Source organism: Chiloscyllium plagiosum, chromosome 12, assembly GCF_004010195.1.
Source record: "Chiloscyllium plagiosum isolate BGI_BamShark_2017 chromosome 12, ASM401019v2, whole genome shotgun sequence".
In the NCBI taxonomy this organism is placed as follows: Eukaryota; Metazoa; Chordata; class Chondrichthyes; order Orectolobiformes; family Hemiscylliidae; genus Chiloscyllium; species Chiloscyllium plagiosum.
This window is the reverse complement of record NC_057721.1, coordinates 5388952-5409649: the sequence shown is the minus strand read 5'-3', so window position 1 is coordinate 5409649 and position 20698 is coordinate 5388952. Positions and strand designations below refer to the sequence as shown.

Genomic DNA, 20698 nt, shown 5'->3' with positions numbered 1-20698 from the left:
GTGCAATGGTGGGGGGGAGGAACAGGAAGCAAAATAAGTGCATTAGTATAATTGTTCAGCAACAAAAGCAACACACAGTTATACACAAAAGTGAAATACTGCAGATGCTAGAAATCTGAAATAACAGAAATGCTCAACAGTTGAGGCAGCACCTGTGGAGAGAAAACATGAGTTAACATTTAATGCAGACCCTGCATCCTATGCTGCCCAACCTGGATTTCCACAGCTCCTTTAAAGGTATTGAAAAAGCCTTGGAGTCATATATGATGTTACTGGCCTGATAATCTAGAAGCTCAAATAAATAAACATTGAATCAAAAATTGTATCCAAAATGGTAACAACAAACCCATAGAATTGTTATGAAAACTCATTCAGGCCAAGGAAGAAAATCTGACACCCTTAGCCAGTCTGGCCTACGTGCGACTTCAGATTTGTAACCATCCTCTGAAATGTCCAGGAAGCCAATCAGTGGTATTAAACTGCTATGAAAAGGTCGAATAAGAATAAAAACGGACACATGGCCCTCCTGCTGTCAACCAACATCGGTAACAAGAAACATACACCTAGCCCAGTCAATTCTGTGGAGTCCATTCACCGTCAACGAGTCAAGTTCCTGGAACTCCCACACCTAACAGCAAAAGGACCACAGCAGTGCACAGGGACAGCTTATCACTATCTAATTAAGGACAATTAAGAATGGCACTAAGTCTTGTCAGTGGTGTGCACATCAGATTAATGAATTTTTACAAATGGTAAGGGGGAGAATTTTACAATCTAAATATACCAGTCAGTATCAGTGGAAGGGAGGAAAGTAACTGAGGTAAGAAATAACAAAGAGCCAATGATTTAGATTAAAAACATGGGGAGGAGGAGAGCGATGTAGAAAGAGGCTGAGTAAGCACCCAATTTAACATTTAAAATGCTCAGTCTCATGCTTTTAAATTATGTTGATAAAAAAAATCAGTCATACCAAATTACAATTGAGATAATATATTAACAACATGACTGACATAACACACCAGTCTGTTAAATTTTGAATCATTCTTATTTATATCATTTTCCTTTGTGTTGCTTTTGTTGCTCACAGCAGTCAGATATACATGGTGGTGTTTGAGGTTTCTGTCAATATCACTGTCGGCTTCAAATGTCCCTGAAACAGGCTTAATATATTAGGCTTCAACATTTCTCTCCCTCGACATCACTTCCTTCTAGAATAGTCAAGGCAAGGAAGTCAGAACAGCTAGCAGGGAAGCTACAAGGTTCATCACACCTCCTCCTATCCTACCCAGTATGACAGCAAATTAGAAACAACTAAATTCAAGTCAAGAGGTATTGACAGAAATAATGATGAAGACAACCTTTGGGTAAAAATCAACAGTGGCTTTGATGCCCTTCGTACACTCTCTGTTCAGACCTATTCAAGGGAGCAACATATCGAAAGCTTTCCGTACCTGAGGAATCATAAGTAATGCATGAGTCACCACCTTTGGGAAAGTAGTTGGGCTAGGACTAAACGTGAGGGAAAAAAAAACAATGAATTACAGATATGAAGAGGAGGGAAGGAGCTGAGCAAGAACTCACTTCACGTGATCATCTTAATCTTGTGGTTACAGCCTTACCATGTAAGAGTTAAATCAAATAAGCTGATAAACAGGACAGATCTCCAGTCTACCACATTTTTGTTTTGAATGAGTAATGTATAATGAGTTTAATTTCCCCCCCGAGATGATCCAACGTAGGTGCTTAGTAGCTTGGGTTCATGGTTATAATTTATAGTTACCCAACTCCTGGACACTCTGACTCACACTGCCACCACACTTCTGCAACAATCAGCAGCTCCTCAGCCTTCATTTCCTTTTCTTCACTGTACAGCCCTGCCTTGGCAAGGCACGACCACTTCAACTACAAACCACCATCGGTTCTAACTGAAGGAGTCTCTCCTTCCAGAAGGTAAGAGCCTTTTTAATGTAATGTACTTCTTTTACCATGCATTAGCATATTTAGTATTTTACCGTAGACTAGCAACTAAATTTCACAGTGTCTCAGTATAATTCTGCTTCTTTTGTAAAATGCTAACATGGAGGTATTTTGAAGACTGAGCTCTGAAGCTACTGCACAGTGACACAAGTGAGTTATAGTTAACAGTTGAGCTGATTTTATAGCTTTTTTAATTTCTCTCTGGGTTACACGGGCCAGTAACGGAAACTATTTCAAAATGCTGGGCAACTTGTAGATTGAAGTTGGCACAGTAACATTTTTCACGACTCAAGAATTCTGATGACAGATTTTTTTTAACCCAAACTGGGGAGTTATATTTCACAAAAATAAAATTAGCCTACTGAATGTAAAAGACTGGTGGAAGAGTCTTGTTGTCTTGTGTGAATGCAAGTTAAAAGATACTGAGGTAGGTAGGTTCTGAAAAGACTGCATCGTTTAGCTCCACAACTGAATTTCACAACTAATCGCTTATGACTAGATTCTGAAGTAGTACTTACAATTCAGTAAGCTATCCTGGTCCGCTTTCAGCTATTAACTGCTGAGCAGAACTGGGATTCAATCTTCTGCCTTCAGTTTAACACTGAAATTTTTACTAAATCTCCAAAATGATCAATCTCTGTATAGTCTGTTTGCAGTGGTTTCTGAACTGATAGATTTTGTTCTATAAATGTGGCTCCACGGTGTATGATCACATCTTTATTTTTATTACATGCTTCAAGAGACACTGCCGCTACCAGTATCACTTCTTTAAAAAGTGAGTTATTAATGTCAGCATCCTTTATTTCTTGCCTTGTGCTATTTTGTTTTGATGGTGCAGTGTGTACTCACTTGGAGGAGTTACTGAGCTAAACCATGGCAGGGAACTCAATGCTTTGCAGCACAGATGGAATCACTAACCAGTAGTTAATGCAGCTCAATAGCAACCAGTTCATTCACTAACTTCTCCACGCCAGCAAAGTAATTTAAACAAATCAATATGCACAGATACTTATAAATCAACCAAACATCAGCATCAAACATAGGATTTTTAAAGCCAAATAATAACTCCTTGTATCTATCAGGAGGGAATTGTATGTTGACAGCAGCTCTTTCAACTGCAGCCATCTTAAGCATTCGGCATCTCTGCCACATTTCTACTGCAAACGTCAGGGTCACATTACCAAATGATTATCTGTCAGATTCTTGTTGGACACATGTGGTTCTGCTTACTTTAGAATGGCAGAGAAAGGGAAAGTTACTCAACAGTCTGGAGCATTAAAGAAACACTCACAGACTTCAGAACAATTCCAGTCAAGGCAATGGAGATCAGAAATAGAAAATAAAAACAAGCTTATTAATCAGGTCTGTCCGTTACTACACCCTATGCAAGGATGTAAAAGCCTTAGCATAAAAATCAATTGCTCCAACCAGTATACGATTTTGAATTTACAATTACGAGTCACTTGTATTAATTCCATACATTATATCTAGTACCGCAGGGTTCAGCTGAGTTTTAATGAGATTGGAAACACAACATGGTGCTTTTAAATAGGAGAACCCAACTAAGCTACTTTTATCAGTCTAACAGTAACGTTGAAATTTGCTTTTATTTCAGCATTTGGCAACTCTAGGGTGCATTAAAAACATGGAATAATTAGCATTAATAACATTGAATAATTAACATTCAAGAACCTTGGTCTGCAAAGGTCAGCACTCTGGGGAGTTTGATGGTTGTGGATAAGGTTATCTTTTGTGAAGCGACTATGCTTTTAAATGCTTTATCTGGGTAAATTCATCTTTCAAGCCTGTGCGTGCCATCTCATTTCACAACCTTCATATTAAAAAAAAACAAGCAACAGTACAACACAGTCATGCACATACACTGAAAGCAGTTAATTCCTGTCTTCAAACGTGCAGGAGCCTTAAATGCAATATTATCTATGTTTTGACAACATGTTTGTTTTCCTCAGCTTTCTCCCTGCCTCTATTAGATCACTTTTTTTTTTCAGTGATGCACACTGCCTCACTAACATGACCGTTCTTCCTATGCAGCGTTGCTCCGATACCAGTAGAGTGTCTGAGGGCCTGATAGCTGAATCCATCAAAGCGCCTAGACATACGTGCGTTCCAACCACAGTCAGTGAATAGCAATTAGATCGAGGCAACATGGCAGAGTTTTTTTCTATCCCTTCCTCAATTCTGCACATGGTTACTCTGATTGACACCTTGGTTGAAGTTAGCCAGCTTAAAAATCAAGGAGTTAAAGTCGAACACCAGAGCTACAATGCTGAGGGAGAATGCAATCCTGACTTCAATAAGTAATAGCAATGTTGCACGATACTTCACTGTTCTACGTGACTTGCCGTTTTGTATTGGATGAAAAGAGCTGAGTTTAGACTGCTTCTTAGCTATTTTAACAGATAGCATGAGGGGCACGGATAGGATAAAGAGACAAAGTCTTTTCCCTGGGGTGGGGGAGTCCAGAACTAGAGGGCATAGGTTTAGGACGAGAGGGGAAAGATATAAAAGTGACCTAAGAGGCAACTTTTTCACTCAGAGGGTGGTACATGTATGGAATGTGCTGCCAGATGAAGTGGTGGAGGCTGGTACAATTGCTTCATTTAAAAGGCATCAGGATGGGTATGTGAATAGGAAGGGTTTGGAGGGGTATGGGCTAAGTGCTGGCAGGTGGGACTCGACTGGGTTGGGATATCTGGTCTGCATGGACGAGTTGGACCGAAGGGTCTGCTGTACATCTCTATGACTCTATATCGTACAAATAGGTGCAAAAATAGGCCATATGGTCCCTTAAAGTGGCTCTGTTATTCAATAAGATCATGGCTTTTTTCCAGCCTCACCTCCTCTTTCTTGCACAATCTCATTTTTCTCCTAAAAAATCTATTGACCGGTGTTGAATATACAGAATGGCTGAATATCTACATCCCACTGGTAGAGAATGCCAAGGACTCGTAACCCCCTGACATAAGAAATGTACCTAGTTTTGGGCTTCAGTCTCTGAGCATCAGACCTATTGAATTCTGAAAGTCTTACACATTTCAACAACAATGACTTCTCATTCGTCTAAACTCCAGAGAACACACAGGCCCTTTCCAATCAATCTCTCACTTTTGGAAAATGCATTTATCCCCAGAATCAATGTTGTAGTACACAAATGAAAGTGTACTTTTCCTTAGGTATAGAAATCAAAACAGTGCACAATACTCCAGATGCCGTATCACTAAGGCCCTTTCTAATACATAAGGCTGTCTATTTTTCCATGCTACTTTTCACTTACTGGCCTGATAATTTGGTAAGTTAATAATGGGAAGAAGCTATTTGACCAACCGTACTAACAGTGGCTTGAGAGATATATTGAGGAGTGATCTAATAGCGACCCTAGGAGGAATAATTCACAGGTTGTAAAGAATCATACAATGCTATAATAAAAGGATGAACATTAACATAAACAGAAGCTGAGGCAGCATATTTTAATTAGCAATCACCAGAAAGCAAAGAAAATTTGCAAGTCGCCTGTTTATATTTATATTTACAAAAAATTTCACAAATGCTGGAGCACCCTGCAGATGTATTCCAGTCCAGTTCAAACATTGTGATAACAACCTTATAGTTCAGGACCTTTGGTGGCAAAATGCTGACGGAAGCACTTTGCTCAGCAGACTTTTACATGTTCTCACTGAAGGACAGAACCTATCTGATAATGCCTGGCCAAAACTCTGGAAAATGCATTTCCATAACTTACCCATCCTCTTCACACTTTTAGATCTCAGTGGCATCAAGATGACAAGGTAGCTCCTAGAATCCCAGCTGTGGCAGCTAAAAATTACACAAATCCACACTTTTACGGCAATATCCCTATACTCCGTTCAACACTCCCCATTACTCTGTGTGATTGCCAGCAAATATTGTTACAGGGATGTACTTGCATCTTAACGCTATGCAGTAAAACATCACTGACCCTTATTTTCCAGTTTTAATAACTGCCAACCTCCCAAAATATTATGATTTAAATTCACTCTGAAGGCAGAAATATCTAAAAAGACACATAGAACCCTACAATGTTTCTACTTTTTGTACAATACTAAAACTAATGTTCCTTTGAGCAATGGCAGTAAAACTGAGAGGCAGTAAATGTACCCCTCAGTACAGATATTGGAGTCCCAACATGACCGAGTGGTAGGTTTGACACCATAACGAAGTAAAATCTTGAGCTTTCTATCTTACCATACACCCTCGTGCTTGCTTGATTCTCATTCAGCTTTTTCAATTTTGGTAACATTATTCTCAGTAATTTTGAACTTCTCTGCACTTAATTTCCTTGTAAGTTAAAACACTTAACGTACCAGTCTCAAACGCGCCATTCTGGAGCTGGCACACATAATCAATAACTCACGTAGTTTTTCAGCTCAATCAATGCTAAGGATGTTGCCATGTTACTCAGGCGGGTCACAGAAGTGACTGAGCCAACTCCATGATGAATTTTTAAAAAAATCATACATGACATGAACCCTTTTGCCTTTTGGCAAATTATCTTGTGAACAGTCCAGAAAAAAGGCGGCTTCTAGATGGATCATCTAACATTGATGAATGGACACTCGATATCTCCTGGAAAAAGTGAGTGGTTTTCTTTCCCCTATAAAAATAGGGAGCCTCGAGTAGCACATCACAGTATTTTGGTGAAAAGCTCCATTCATTTACACAGAAGGTAAATTAATTTAGAATTTCACGACCTAAGCAATACTCTGACTGGGTATGCATCAAGTCAGAACCACTTAATGCACGTCAGATCACAGCGTGTCAAACAGTGAATTTAAATAAAATGTTGCTTTGCTCTCAAAGTTACTACTGACCTTTTTAATCTCATGTAAGATTCATTGACAGCTGGTCTGCATTCTGCACGCTGAACCACAACTCCTTCAAATGTTAGTTTTTCTGAACATGGAAAGAAAAGAAAACCAAAATGAGTTTTGAGAATCACACACAGCATTGAAGAGCACTTAAAATCCATAACAGCAAAATCTGTCGATTTTCCATCAGGATGCATCAGAAGCCATGGTTTCGGTTCCCTAAACCCGCCTGGCTAAAAAGGAAAACAGTAAGCCAACAGAAATGAATTCTCCACTACTCCTTTAATTGCACAGAATGATTATAGGATGGATGGACAATTTACACCTAACTTGTTACTGTATTCAAAGGGAGAAGCCACTGCTGTTTGCCTTCCTGGTTCAAAGCAAATTGGAGAATTGCTGAATGTGTCTCAATCATCCAGACACAATGCAGATAGAGATTTTAAATGGAACAGCAACCTTTTCTTATTTCCTTTAGAGCAGAGCGCTTACCAAATGTCAAGTTCAGCCAGATTATAACAGTGACCCGAGTAACAATTAAAAGAATGGAGATTGGGCAAGGTAGTGTAAGAAAGAAGGGGTTCAAACAAGATTTTCTTACACAAAAGCAAATGGAGTTATTCTAACAGTAAGACCACAGTGCAGAAATCCTTTTTCCTTTTTCTACTGACAAATGAAACGTCACAATAATAAAAAAAATACCCTGTAACCAAGCATGGAGTATCACAAAATTAATTCAGAATAACTATTAAATAAACATGAGCAGCTGTGAGCCAATTGTCTCCAATGTGACTTTGAATACTGATTTTATTTCACATTTTACAGAATGTAGCTCACAAATTTATAAAACCCTGAGCAAGAGAAATGTCTAGCTTTTGATCCATAATACAAATTTAACCAAATGCTTGTAGGTTTCTTCAGAAACATTCTCAACAAACCTCAGAATGAACACTGACTACAGTGCTTCATCAAAGGCAGCAAGCAAAAATACTGAAATGGCAAGATGGAAAAAGCCAGAGAGAAAGTTCCTCTGTCTCCTGAGAATGATTAACAACTGGGGAATCTTTTGGCAGCATTTTAAAAATTAGTACCATTGCAGCTGCTTTATTAATCTTTTCTATTCTGGCCAGCTACCTTCTTCATCCCATCTCCAAATGATCTCCCCCTGCCACTCCTTTCTTGTGCTCATCTCTTGTTCTCCTATACAGGTATTCCCCAAAACCACATATTATTGACTATTATTTATGTAAACACTGACAGCAAGTGTGGACAGTCTGTTCAACCGCTACCACATCTATTTTGTCCTAGCCAGATATTCACCACAGACTCCCTGCATTACTACTAGATAATGAACAGGAGCAGAAAGGCTTTCTCCAGGTACATCTGCCCCACCGGTATCAGCATTCATTTGGTATAAATGGTCCAGTTCCACATTATCTTTACTGGCTTGTCCAAAGAGGTAAACGTACCACAGCCTTACCAGAAAATAAATTCCAAATCCCTTGCACAACTCACTCTATTTAATAAAGTGAAAAACAGACATTTTTTTTTTATTATTCATTTGCAGGATATGAACATTGCTGGTGAGGCCAACATTTATTGCCTAAACCCGGGTGTCCTGGAGAAAATACTGGTGAGCTGCCTTCTCTGAACTGTCCATGTGGAATAGGTACACCGACAGTGCTGCTAGATAAGACGTTTTTAAAGGATTTTGATACCATACAGTGAAGGAACAGTGATATAGTTTCAAAGCAGGATGATGCATGACTTGGAGGGAATTTGCAGATGGCAGTGCACGTCATTGTCCTTCTAGTAATAAAGTTTGCCAATTTGAGGATGCTGTTAAAGATGCCTTGGCAAGGATCTTGTAAACATGCTGCAGCCACAGTGCACCAGTAATGACAGGAGAGAAGGTTGATGATGATGGATGGAGTGCTGATTAAATTAACTGCTTTGACCTGGATGACGTTGACCTTCTTGAATGTCAGTATACTAATAGGAGAACTGTACACAGTGATTTTCTAGGGCTGAGATAATTGGCCTCAGATCATCATCTTTTAAGCCAGATATGACTCCAGCTCTTGGAGAGTTTTCCTTGATTAGCATTGATGTCAACGTTATGAGGAACCCTGGATACCACATTGGTCATTTGCTGCTTGATGAGAGATGTTCTCATCAATGTTTAGACCAAGGCTATAATGAGGACTGCAGCCAAGTGGAGAAATTTAAACCTCACAACGGTAAGCAGGTCATTGCTATCACTCAGCACTTGCCCACCAATCTTGTGGTTCTCTTCTGTTACTTTCCTGTTGAGAGAAAGTATAATAATAGGCAGTAATTATCTATTATAGGCATGTTCTGTTTTTTTGTGGACAGGGTATATCTAGGAACTCTGAACATTGTCAAGTAGCTGTACTGGAACAACTTGATTAGGGGTACAGCTAGCTCTGGAGCACAAGTATTCAGTACCATCATTGGAATGTTGTCAAGTACCATCTCGCTGTATGCAGTGTTTCTTGATCCACATACAGCGTGTTAAATGAGCTAAATACATGGGGGTGGGGAACTCAAAGTGGCAAAAGTGGATAATCGGAAGATGGTTGCCAACACTTCAGACTGCATTCAAATGTTGACTGTGCCATTAGTGAGGTGGGGATGGTCATCAAGTCCCTCCATCCTGTTAATTGTTTAAATGCTCACCAACATTCATGACTTGTTGTGGCAGGATCATAGTGCTTTGATAGATGCATTGGTTGTGAGAAACCTTAAGTCTGTTGATAGCATGTTGTTGCTGCAGGCCAGAATGCACGGAGTCTTGTGCTGTACCTTCAGCTGGTTGGAACCTCAGGTTTAGATGCTCTCGGGTGTTGATTCTGACACTTTCTTCCCCTATTCTTCATTAAACCAAAGTTGTTTCCCTTAGGCTTGATGGAAATGGGAGGCTGAGGGATATACTTGGTCATGAGTACATGGCTTGCAGCAACAATTCTGGTGTTGCTGACAACCCATGCTGCCTCGTCATTGCTCAGTTGTGCTGCTCTTTCTGTTCTAAATCATTCCTACTTAGCACAATGGCTGTGCCATGCAACAAATGGAGGGTGTCCTTAGTATGAAGTCTCCACTGGGACTAGAGATGGTCACTTTTACCAATACTTCATGAACAGAATTATCTGCAATGGCTAAATTGGCACGGCCAAGGTCAAGTTGCTTGGTTTTTTCACTACCCGCAGCAACCAATCGTCAGTGGTGATATTATCAAACCAGCCAAGGTGATGGATAATGAAATCTCCCAGAGTAAATTCTGTGCTTTTGTTATTACTTTCTTCTAAGTGGTGTTCAATATGGAAGATCACTGACTTATCAGCTGGTAGGGAGTGGTAGGTAGCATTAAACAGGTTTCCTTACCCACACTTGATCTGACGGTCATGTTACTTCACGAGGTCCAGAGTCAAAGTTCAGGGCTCTCAGAGTTACCCTTTCCAAATGAACACAAGTGTGCTCTCCTGTCCTGCCATTAGGAAGGACATACTTAAGGATGGTGACAGAGGGGTCTGGACATTGGCTGGAAGGTACGATAATGTGAACATTTGTTCGACTCCTCACTTCACTAGTTTCTGTACAGCTGTCCCAATTTATGTTTAAGTTCCCACTTGTTCATAAAGGAGGACTGGTGTATGTGCATATACTATGAAGAGGTTTTAAATGTTAACTCTACTTTCTTCCCACAGATATTGCCAGAGTTTCTCCAGCAATTTCAGTTTTTGTTTCAGGGTACACATCTATGTTGAATCAAATCTGATCTCTCAATGAAAGCTAAGTCACTTTTAATCATATGCTTTATTACAGCAGTAGGATGCAACTGAGTGGCTTGCTACGTCATTTCAGAGGCCAGTTAACAGCCAACCCCATTTCTGCGCATCTGGAATCATCTGTGTCAGATAAAGAAGGTGGATGACCTTCTGAAAGGACAGTAGTAAATCAGATAGGCTTTTATAATAATTTGTTAGTTTCAGAGTCATGATTACTAACACCAGCTTCTATTTCAGATTTATCCTGCTGTAGCAAGATTTGAACTCTTGAATCTGGATCATAATTCCAGGTCTCTGAATTATCAGTCCACAAACATAATCACTATGCTACTTCACTATTTGATCAGAATTGTCCTGATCAAGAATAGTAAACTCATATTACACTCTAATGTGACTTTTCTGAGGATTTGTAAACAACAATGTCACATTATTTCCCTAAGCTTTCAGAATTAACGCACGTTTTGTTTAAATCATGTTAGTCTTGTGACTGACTTTGAATTCATCATCATCATCCTCAAAGAGACCATTGTGGAGCACTGGTATTAGAACAATGTAGGTATGCCAGTACAAGGACAGATGCATTACAAAGAGACCAGAGAACTGACTGCACTATCAACACTTTCAAAAGCTCACGTTTAAAGATATGCACAAAGTTAACTCTTTGCAATTTATTAAAATGCCCTTTTATGGCTCTAACTATCTTCACACTTTCCTAACCAGATGATGTTAAATATTATCGTTCATGATGGGCTAACAGATGTGGTCAGAGGAGGGTTGAAAAACGTTGCCTATTCAGTCTTCTGGAACAATGTAAATGATAGGCTACAACAGGTCAAGAGTTAAACCTGCTTTTACAATGATTTCAATGCTTGACAAGATCAAGTTATGCGATTGCAAATTCTGCATGTTCATTTATCTACTTTTAGTTAATTTGTTGGATTTTTGGAGGTTAGGAAAAAAAATTATGAAATTGGTTCACTTCAACCTTTTATTTCATTTGTGGTACCTAATTTAGTACAGAGCATTTCACATAAATCAAACCTATCAGAGAAGACCCAGCCTAGCTATTAGCAGGAATAAAGATGACCAAATAAAAATGACTCAATTTTCATTACAACCCAGAGAAATGTGCCTATATATTAACTTTCATGTCTGCAAGACCTACAGTCAAAGGAATGATTTTGATGTTTAGTCACCAGTGAATCGTAGGCATATACAGCATTGAGCTTGTAAACAGGAAGAAACCTTTGTGGCATATAAACGTCAGAGGTTCACCATCTCCAACGACATCTCCTTCACATTCAATGGCACTTCTGTCACCAAATCCCTGACCAATAAACAGCTGGAGATAGTCATTGATCAGAAATTTAAACTGTGAAAGCTACAAAAAGTTCAAAGGCTGGGTCATGTTATCACCTCAGCTGAACAAGTCAGATCCCACAGTGAAATCTGGCCTGAAAGATCATATATTTAGCTTTTGCAGTTGGTGATAAAGTTGCACCATGGTGATTAGTCACTGAAATATTGTCACACAAGGCTGTGGGTGTTCTTTAACAATAGAGCTTCTTCCACAAATAAAAACAAACAAAACCTGAAAAGGCTGTTAGGAGGATCTCAACACAAACATCAAAAAATGTTTCAGCCTGTTTCCCAACACCATCCATTCGAGCTAATGCCAGGTAACTATCACTCCTATGTCTACCTTTTAAATCTTCACTGAACTGAACTTCCCCAGTTGTGGAGACAATTTCACAATTCCTTTCCAACTCTGCTGCCTCAAACCTTTCACGATTCTGATGGCCTAAACCTTCATGTTTTAACACCTTGAAGTTTTCTGTCCAAACTCTCCTGGTTTTGAAGCTCCACAAACTGCAATATTTCAGCTAGGGTGACTGGCTTCCCTGAACTGACTTGATCCTCCTGTGAGGAGAAACTGTTATAATCTTCTGAACTGAACTCTGGATTTTTCTGAAATTTGCCTTTCATAAACCCAACTGTTCTAAACATTTTATCTATTGACTCTCAGGGACTCTTCCAGGCACTTTAACTGTAATTACATGTTTTCTCATACTAATGTATTTAGGTCATTGTTCAAAGAATATCTAGACTTTTAAGAAATCCTTCACAGAATTTATCCATATCCATCTGCCACTGTCTTGAAATCCAAAACTATAACATTAATATATATGATACTGTGGTGAGTGGTCACCTCCTGACTTCCCAAAAATGATTCACCACCTACAAGGAGGAAGTCAGGCCTGTGATGGAGTGAACACGCCTAGATAGAAACAGTTGAAACTACACTCTGGAAGCTCACAGACAGTTCACAACAATCCAGCTGATTACTCTCCCATCCACCACCTTAAGTATCCATTCATTTTACCAATAGGTACCATGAAGTGTATAGTATCCACAGGATGCACTGTAGAGACTTGCTAAAGACTTATTTTACAAACTGACAACCTTCACCACAATGTAAGAACGGAACAGGTGGTGCTTAGAAACACCACCACCCCCGGATTCCCATCAAAGCTATAGACCATTCTGACTTGGACATATTGAGTAAACACCAAAAGGGATGTTCCACCCAAATAGTTTGTTGTGTTTATATACAACTCTCCTACCATTTAATCAACTAATCTCAGCTTTCAGGACATTTACCTTTTTCCACACACCTAATTTACTTTGAAACCATACAGTTGTTTACCTCAACCATCTCCTACAGTACTTTCCACTTTCTATCCCTTATGAGGGAAAACTGTATTGAGGTGGAAGATCAGCTACAACCTCATCAAATAGCAAAACAGACTTGAAAGGCTGAAGAGTCTGTTCTTGCCCCTACCTCTATGCTCAAGTAAGGTTAAGTATCCTTATTTCCTAACTGAATCTATTAGCAACTGCCCAACCCTTAGGACCTTTGGTATTGGATTCACCCACGACAGGAGACATTCCCTTTAAAATTACCTTATCCAAACCAATCATAATTTAAAAGACCTCTGTCAAATCATCTCTAATTCTTGTGTTTCTGAAACAAAAAAAAAAATCAATAAACTCTGTTAAGGAAATCCTCTCAATCCTACTAACATAATACCAAACAATTTCTTAAATGCATAAAGTCAATTCGTTTTACATTCCTTTGTCCAGATCAAAACATTTGAAAGAAACATTTCTATGCATTTTTTTGGTATCTTTCAAGAACTGTCAAGATCAATCAAGAGATCTCATATTCTCTAAACCTGCAGTGTTGATATCAATATTGCCACTTGTCGATGGTTGCTGGGTCAAAAATCCTGGAATTTTCCATCTAACCATCACTGTGGGAGGACTTTCACTTTGTGGTTACAGTGGTTCAAATAAGCAGTTCATCACCAGCTTCTCAAGGGAAACATGGAATCGGGGATAATTTCTAGCATTGCTAGCAACACCCATATTCTTAGAATGGAGGTTAAACAAAAAACACAACACTTTATCGGCTACATCAAACTCTATAATGTAACACTCTGGCTTGCAGGGCACATTGTTGTTTGATCATCTTCCCTCTTCCAAAAACTGTTTTTCTACGTTCCAGCTAACATCCTGCATGATACAATACACCATCCTTCCCTAAACTGCATTATTGAGCAATTGCTGGATTACCCTATTTTGCAGATTACTCTAACCTATTGAGGCTACTAATGACTATACAAACTGCACTTGAACACAATATCAAGTAGTACTTTAAACCTACGGCTAGCTTTCCAAGCAATTTTCCTGAATTCTAATATAGATACTTGACCAATTCAAGATTGTAACATTCTTCCTGGAATTCTGATTAAACATTAACTTCCACAAAAACTACAAGAACATCAACACCAATAACTGAAGTTCTTCTTGTCTACATTGAAGTACACTGCACATTTGTGGTTAACACTACGTCTCAAATTCATATCAACCTCAACACGTGGTAAATGTCTCATTAGTTTGCTGTTCAAAACAAATAGCTAATTTAAACTTAGCCATCTTCTTCACCTGACTTCAGAGTTGGGATTTCTGTGTTTCCAGCCCATGATATATTGTCAATTGAGAACCTTTACATTGTGCTTAATTCATACACAGAGATACAAACCTTTTATCATTTCCTATGTGAGCTTATTTCTACACATTCGTGCAAAATTCAGGCACTTCAGCAATATGTTGGTCTAGGTTTCCCTCACATGCTTTCTAACTTGTCCAGAGAAAGATCCAGGCCTGAGTGTGGCACACTCACCTTGGAAGCAAGAGGCCCAAATGACCAGATTTTCATATGAGTTGGGGGCTACTGGAGTTGGTCCATTCCCCCCCAAAAACAGCACAGATGCAATCACAGCGGCTGATGAGTACCCAAAGTGAAATATCTAAAAAGCGCAGTCAGTGCTTGGAGACTCAAATCCAGTTCTAATGAAGGTGGTCAGGTCCGTTGGCCCTTACCTCCCTCCACCCACATCCCACTCATAATTTATTCTCCACCCACTCTCAATGCCCTCTGCTTGGTAATGCTTGACCCACCCACCTTATAGCCCTTCTACGCCAACCTTTACTCCTCCACCAGCCCCAGAGACCCTCCTATCCTCCAGGCCAAATAATCTTTTCCTACCAACCTTTCTTTCTCCAAGTTAAAACTACTGCTCTTTAAATAACTTGACAGTTCCACAGACCTTATGCACCTTTTATGTGTATTCATGATCAAGAATCACAAAGCTTATTCAATAGAAAGCAGCCCATGCTCCAGCACTGGAGGCTGTTTTAGCTCTGTGCTGAGTACAAATGACCCTGCCAGGTTTGGGATTCGCCATGTGTGCGAATCACATCCCACACCTTTACGCTATGGCAAAAATAGGTTCTGTTGGAAATGGGGGCTGTATTCTGGGTCATGGAGCCATTTTAACTGATGCATGGAATCACCACACTTCTGCAAATCTGAGCCTAAAAATCAAGTCAGTTAACGTCTTGAACACTATTAGCTCATTCCCTGTGAACAGTGTTGGTACCCTCTCATTTATTGAACCACACAAACAAGAGAGAAGGTCCATAAGTTCTCAAGTTGCTGCATATTTGAAGTCATGTTTCCATCAGCCAGTGGAATAGATAACAAGATACAAGTGAAAGAATTATAGTCCAATTGGCAGGGAGAAACCAGCTTAGAATGAATTTAATGACATCAAAAGAAATTCATTGAAATGTCTTAAATAAATTATTGAATGTCACAGAGATCTACTTTAACCAAATATGCCGATTCCTTACCAGAAGCTTTAGTGAATGGCAAAATTCAGAATACTGTGACAACTTATGCACTGAGAATGTAATTGGCCATTTCTGAACAATATCACTCTGTCACCTGAAATGGACAGCCTAATATATCATCAGTGCTAAATTCCTGCATGCAGGAGTTACAGTAAATCCCATAAAAGAAACATGCCAAGTCCTTCAAATTCAATGAAATATTTACGTTTCAATTAGTAAAGACTGGATAACCAGAATGACTGTGGAGAAATATACAGTATATTTTCTTATTTGAAAATAAGACAAACGATCAAAGTTTTTAACAAATGCATTTGAATTCCAACTAGATTCTGTCTGTTGTGGAAAGTGACGTGGAAGTGTAGTAGTCTCTAACAATTTAATTTTCTAGTTCCAAATAGGAAATTTGGAAGCCTTCCACAAAAACACTTCCTTCTGAAGTGAACAGTTTTAAAATCATTTGTCTGCATTAGAGAGAATGAGATTAGCTCTGTTGTTTTACCAAAGCTATTGAGAAATCACAGACAGCAACCAATGCATATGAACAAAATAGGTCAGTGCTTGTGCACACAAATAACATCTATATCAATATTAGTTCCCTTCCAGTGGAGAGCAAATCTCACGACAGACTGCCTGTGGAACATCTTCCACACAGATGCAATTTTTGATGTCTGAAAAAAAAAGTCAGACAGGTTTAATTTACCAAGAGGTTACAAATGCACTTCTGCATTTCGAGACATAAGGGCAAATTTTGGTATCAAACAATGTTGTTGCAAATTTACTGTAATGCTAAGTTGAAATATCATTTATAGTGAAAAAGTGCTGAGATCTTATGAAACCCTGCCAACTTCCATTTCATTATTTCTCTTATATGTGCACAGGTCTTCCTTACAACCAGCAAATGCAACCCACCAACGCCTAATTAATATCAAGACGTGTGGAATGGAAGGGAAGATCAACAAGAAGGAAACTGCCTGTGAAGGAAAATGCAACATTACAGAAGGTTTGCATAAAGGCAAGAACTGCAAGTCGTCCGTGATCACTATTAATGTAGGTGGGCACCTTTACACAACACAGAGATCTACTTTAACCAAATATGCCGATTCCTTACCAGAAGCTTTAGTGAATGGCAAAATTCAGAATACTGTTGATGCTGATGGGAATTACTTCATAGATCGTGATGGCACACTGTTCAGGCATGTCCTCAACTTCTTGCGAAATGGCGAGCTTCTCTTACCAGAAGGATTTCAAGAGTTTCAACTTTTGGCAAGGGAGGCAGAATTCTATCAAATAAAGCCTCTGACAGATGCTCTGACAGCCAAGTCTGTGAGCATGCGGGAAGGGTCAGCAACAACATTCCTGGAAATAATCGACAGCCATGACCGCACTCATGGTCTCAGAATCTACTGCAATGCTTCAGATTTCATAACAAGAGTAAAAACACGCATTATTCAAGTGTCAAAAAGCCGCCTAGATGGGTTTCCTGAGGAATTTGTAGTGTCATCACATGCCATCCAGTTTAAGTACTTCATTAAATCAGAAAGTGGTGCACGGCTTGTCCTAAAAGAAGATAACACCTTTATATGCACGCTGGAGACCCTAAAGTTTGAGACTGTTATGATGGCTTTAAAGAGTGACTTCAAGTTACTGACCAGCTTGGATAGTTCCAAGGGATCAATCGTTCAGAGTGATGCACTTCATTTTCTGAAGTAAATCTGGCTTTACAAATAATACAGAAGCGTGCTGCATATCACAGTAATAAACACTGAGGTAACAAGGATTCTTTTGCCATTATAAGATGATGGTAAAAAAGGCTGCTTGGTAGATTAACATAATGATGTAATATACTATGCACCACTAAATTGCAAAACAGAATTCAAAGCACCCGATTACATTATAAAAGTTCCAATTTGTCCACAAGCATCTTATTCCATCATAACACTTCCACTTGTCATTAGCTTGCTTTGCTGATTAAGAGTATAAAATAAATAAATTTAGATCATGTATTACTGGAACATTCTGTACAGTAAAAAAACAAAACTTCATCTCAAAAACTTTCATAGCCTCAATCTTCAAAACATCTATAGTAATATTTCCAACATCAATTTCTCCATTTCTTCAGCATGAAACATTTCAGCAAAATATTCTAGGCTCACAAGGTAATATGCAAGTTACTATCACAGTACTTCTTGGAAACTATTCAGCTTTATCCATTTGGCTCTGAGTAACAATGCTCGGTAAAGTAGATATAATGCATCACAGTTTCATTAATTGCAGATTGGGACAGGGAAATTAATTCTAGATTACTCCAGCAGAGCTGCAATGTGCTGGCACTGCCCCAATAGGCTGATCTGCCTCAGTGTGTGTTGTACAGCTCTACAAATAAAGAACCCACTCTGAATTAAATACAAATAGAAAGTAAACAAATTTATATTATGTGCATCAGAATGATATTGATTAATTGCAATGATCCACTCATCATTCATACATCCAAATTCTTGCTAACAGCATGAAACTGAATTTGCTCCAAGTTGCTAATTTCTTGTCTATTAACACTATAGATATTCAAGAACTATTAAATAATAATGAGACCATTTCAATGTGTGCAAGCTTGTCTCAAAATGGATTGTTGCAGCTTAACTGATAATAAGCTTATATGGTGCACTCCTGAAGTCAAATGCTTACCAAACTGCTTTTTTGATACCTTGGAATGTTTTATAAATTCATCTCCACCCCTAAGAAAGCTGTACCTTTGGAACAGTCTTCCTTGAAACCATGTTCGGAACAATATTCTGGCGAAATACACAACTAGGGCGAAGAGACAGCTTAACTAAATCTTGGAGGCAAGGGCTTAGGTTTGGAAAGATGTAATAAACTGAACACAGCATACAAGGTAAGAAGGCAAGGTAGCAATATGGGAGATGAACAAACATTGGCAAGAATGGGCAAAGCATGCAAACCAAAACAAAAGGAATGCATATCGAAGATAATTCACATACAGTGCCACCAAATGACGAGGAGCAATCATCGTCAATCATCAACAATAAGTGCCAAATCTTAGTCATGTCACTGTGGGGAAGCACCTGGTACAGGTCACATCATTCATCATGGGCAAGAAATACATATAGGATGACTCAGTAACAATCCTCCAGCATGTATCTGCCAACAGTTTCTTTACAGAGTAGCAGTGGTGACAAGTCCTCTTGCTGGAGATAAGGCAGAGGGAACAGAATTGCTTAGATATTAAAAATACTAAAATATTAAAAATCAACAGTATCTTTTGTCTTTGGCTTTGGTAATGAGACTTTCCATAAAGAAATATAATAAATTATATCTAGTTTTGAATTATGTATTAATAATCACAAATGTCATACTATATTGTTAAATGCAATTAAAATGAATATTTAAACAGTTCTGTTAAGCATGGCATGTATTTAACTTATAGATGGCAATAAAGATTTTCAAAACAATATTTTCCTGTTCTTGAATTTATCTCAATGTCAATGTGAAGAATCAGGAATAAAGGGGAAAGGTAAAACAATAAATCAATTAGAAAAGTGGCTTGTTCAAATATTCCCCAGTTTTCAGGGATATGCAGGGTTACAGGGATAACGTAGGGGGTGTGTCTGGGCTTTTCAGAGGGGCAGTGTGGACTCAATGGGGCAAATGGCCTGCTTCCACACTGTAAGGATTCTTTGAAAGAATAATGCCCTACTGTATTGGTATACGTAGTTTGCAGTGCACACAGAGCCCAAATTAGTCATCAGCATAATCCTTCGCACATTCGGATCATCCAGCGTGGTGCTGTCCAGTTGCGAATCACATTTAATGTCGTATACTGTGTTCTGAGTTTTGAAAACAGTGGTTGATTGGGTGCAGTCAGTGGATAGGGCTTTGCTGTCTATAACTATTTGGTACAATCCACCAGTGTTTGGGAAGTCTTTTTGGTTTGATGACTGTATCTTGTTACTGTATTATGAAGAGTGTTCAGTATACCTCCAAATAGCCCGGACGTGGAAGGTATCTCAAACAGTTGAGCAATAGGTGAAACTAGCTGTTTCATGCCACATCTACGCAGCATCAATAAGTCTTCGATGGTTCGCAAAACTGTACTCAACTCCCATGCCTCCAAAGCTCAAAACAGTGTCTAAAGTTAGATGAAATTCCAATTGGTTAATATTTACTGGATAATTTTGAATGTGTGAAGAATTCCACAGACAACCAAGTGTCATTTTGGCTTGCAATGTGGTGCATTTGCATGGACTGGAAGAGACATACATATCATTGATTAGAAAATGAGGAGAAAGTGAGGTCTGCAGATGCTGGAGATCAGAGCTGAAAATGTATTGCTAGAAAAGCGCAGCAGGTCAGGCAACATCCAGGGAACAGGAGAATCGACGTTTCGGGGATAAGCCCTTCTTCAGGAATTGATTAGAAAATACCTTATCTGCAATGTGCTCAGACATGTTATTACATGCCTCCTGCCTCAGAAGTAGGGACACTCGTTTAAAAAAATTAATTCATGGGATGTGGGCATCACTAGTTCAGCCAGTATTCATTGCCCATCCCTAATTGCCCAGAGGGCAGTTAAGAGTCATCCACATTGTTGTGTGTCTGGAGTCACACGTAGGCCCAGAACAGATAAGAATGGCAGATTTCCTTCCCGAAAGGATATTCATGAACCAGATGGGTTTTCCTTGACAATTGACAATAATTTCACAGTTATCATCAGACTCTTATTTCCAGATTATTACTGAATTCAAATTTCACAATGTACTACCTACCATGGTG

At 39.0% G+C, this 20698-nt stretch overlaps 2 protein-coding genes across 8 annotated transcripts in view; one reads left to right on the top strand and one right to left on the bottom strand.

The window, feature by feature from the left end:
* Positions 1 to 20698, bottom strand: part of gtf2f2a (general transcription factor IIF, polypeptide 2a) — a 106467-nt gene that overhangs the window by 24858 nt on the left and 60911 nt on the right. The window contains exon 6 of the mRNA XM_043700322.1: positions 6846 to 6927. Coding sequence (XP_043556257.1) covers positions 6846 to 6927 — 82 coding nt within the window. The remainder of the gene's footprint in view (positions 1 to 6845; positions 6928 to 20698) is intronic.
* kctd4 (potassium channel tetramerization domain containing 4) lies at positions 1255 to 17889 on the top strand. Of its 7 annotated transcripts, none has more exons than XM_043700321.1 (5): positions 1862 to 1950; positions 2718 to 2752; positions 8410 to 8475; positions 10689 to 10789; positions 16789 to 17889. In XM_043700321.1, exon 5 carries the CDS (start codon positions 16850 to 16852, stop codon positions 17618 to 17620), a length of 771 nt encoding a protein of 256 aa, XP_043556256.1. In that variant the 5' UTR covers positions 1862 to 1950; positions 2718 to 2752; positions 8410 to 8475; positions 10689 to 10789; positions 16789 to 16849; the 3' UTR covers positions 17621 to 17889. The 7 variants fall into 7 exon arrangements, with proteins under 7 accessions (XP_043556250.1, XP_043556256.1, XP_043556252.1 ...); XM_043700318.1 differs by lacking the exon at positions 10689 to 10789 and adding an exon at positions 2084 to 2127 and having other exon boundaries at positions 1918 to 1950; XM_043700317.1 differs by lacking the exon at positions 10689 to 10789.

Excerpts from the sequence above, each read along its gene's own strand:
- kctd4 (XM_043700315.1), top strand. The coding sequence starts at position 1,760 with ATGGTTATAATTTATAGTTACCCAACTCCTGGACACTCTGACTCACAC. Across the intron at positions 1,951-16,788 it reads GGAGTCTCTCCTTCCAGAAG|GTCTTCCTTACAACCAGCAA; the intron begins GTAAGAGCCTTT and ends ATATGTGCACAG.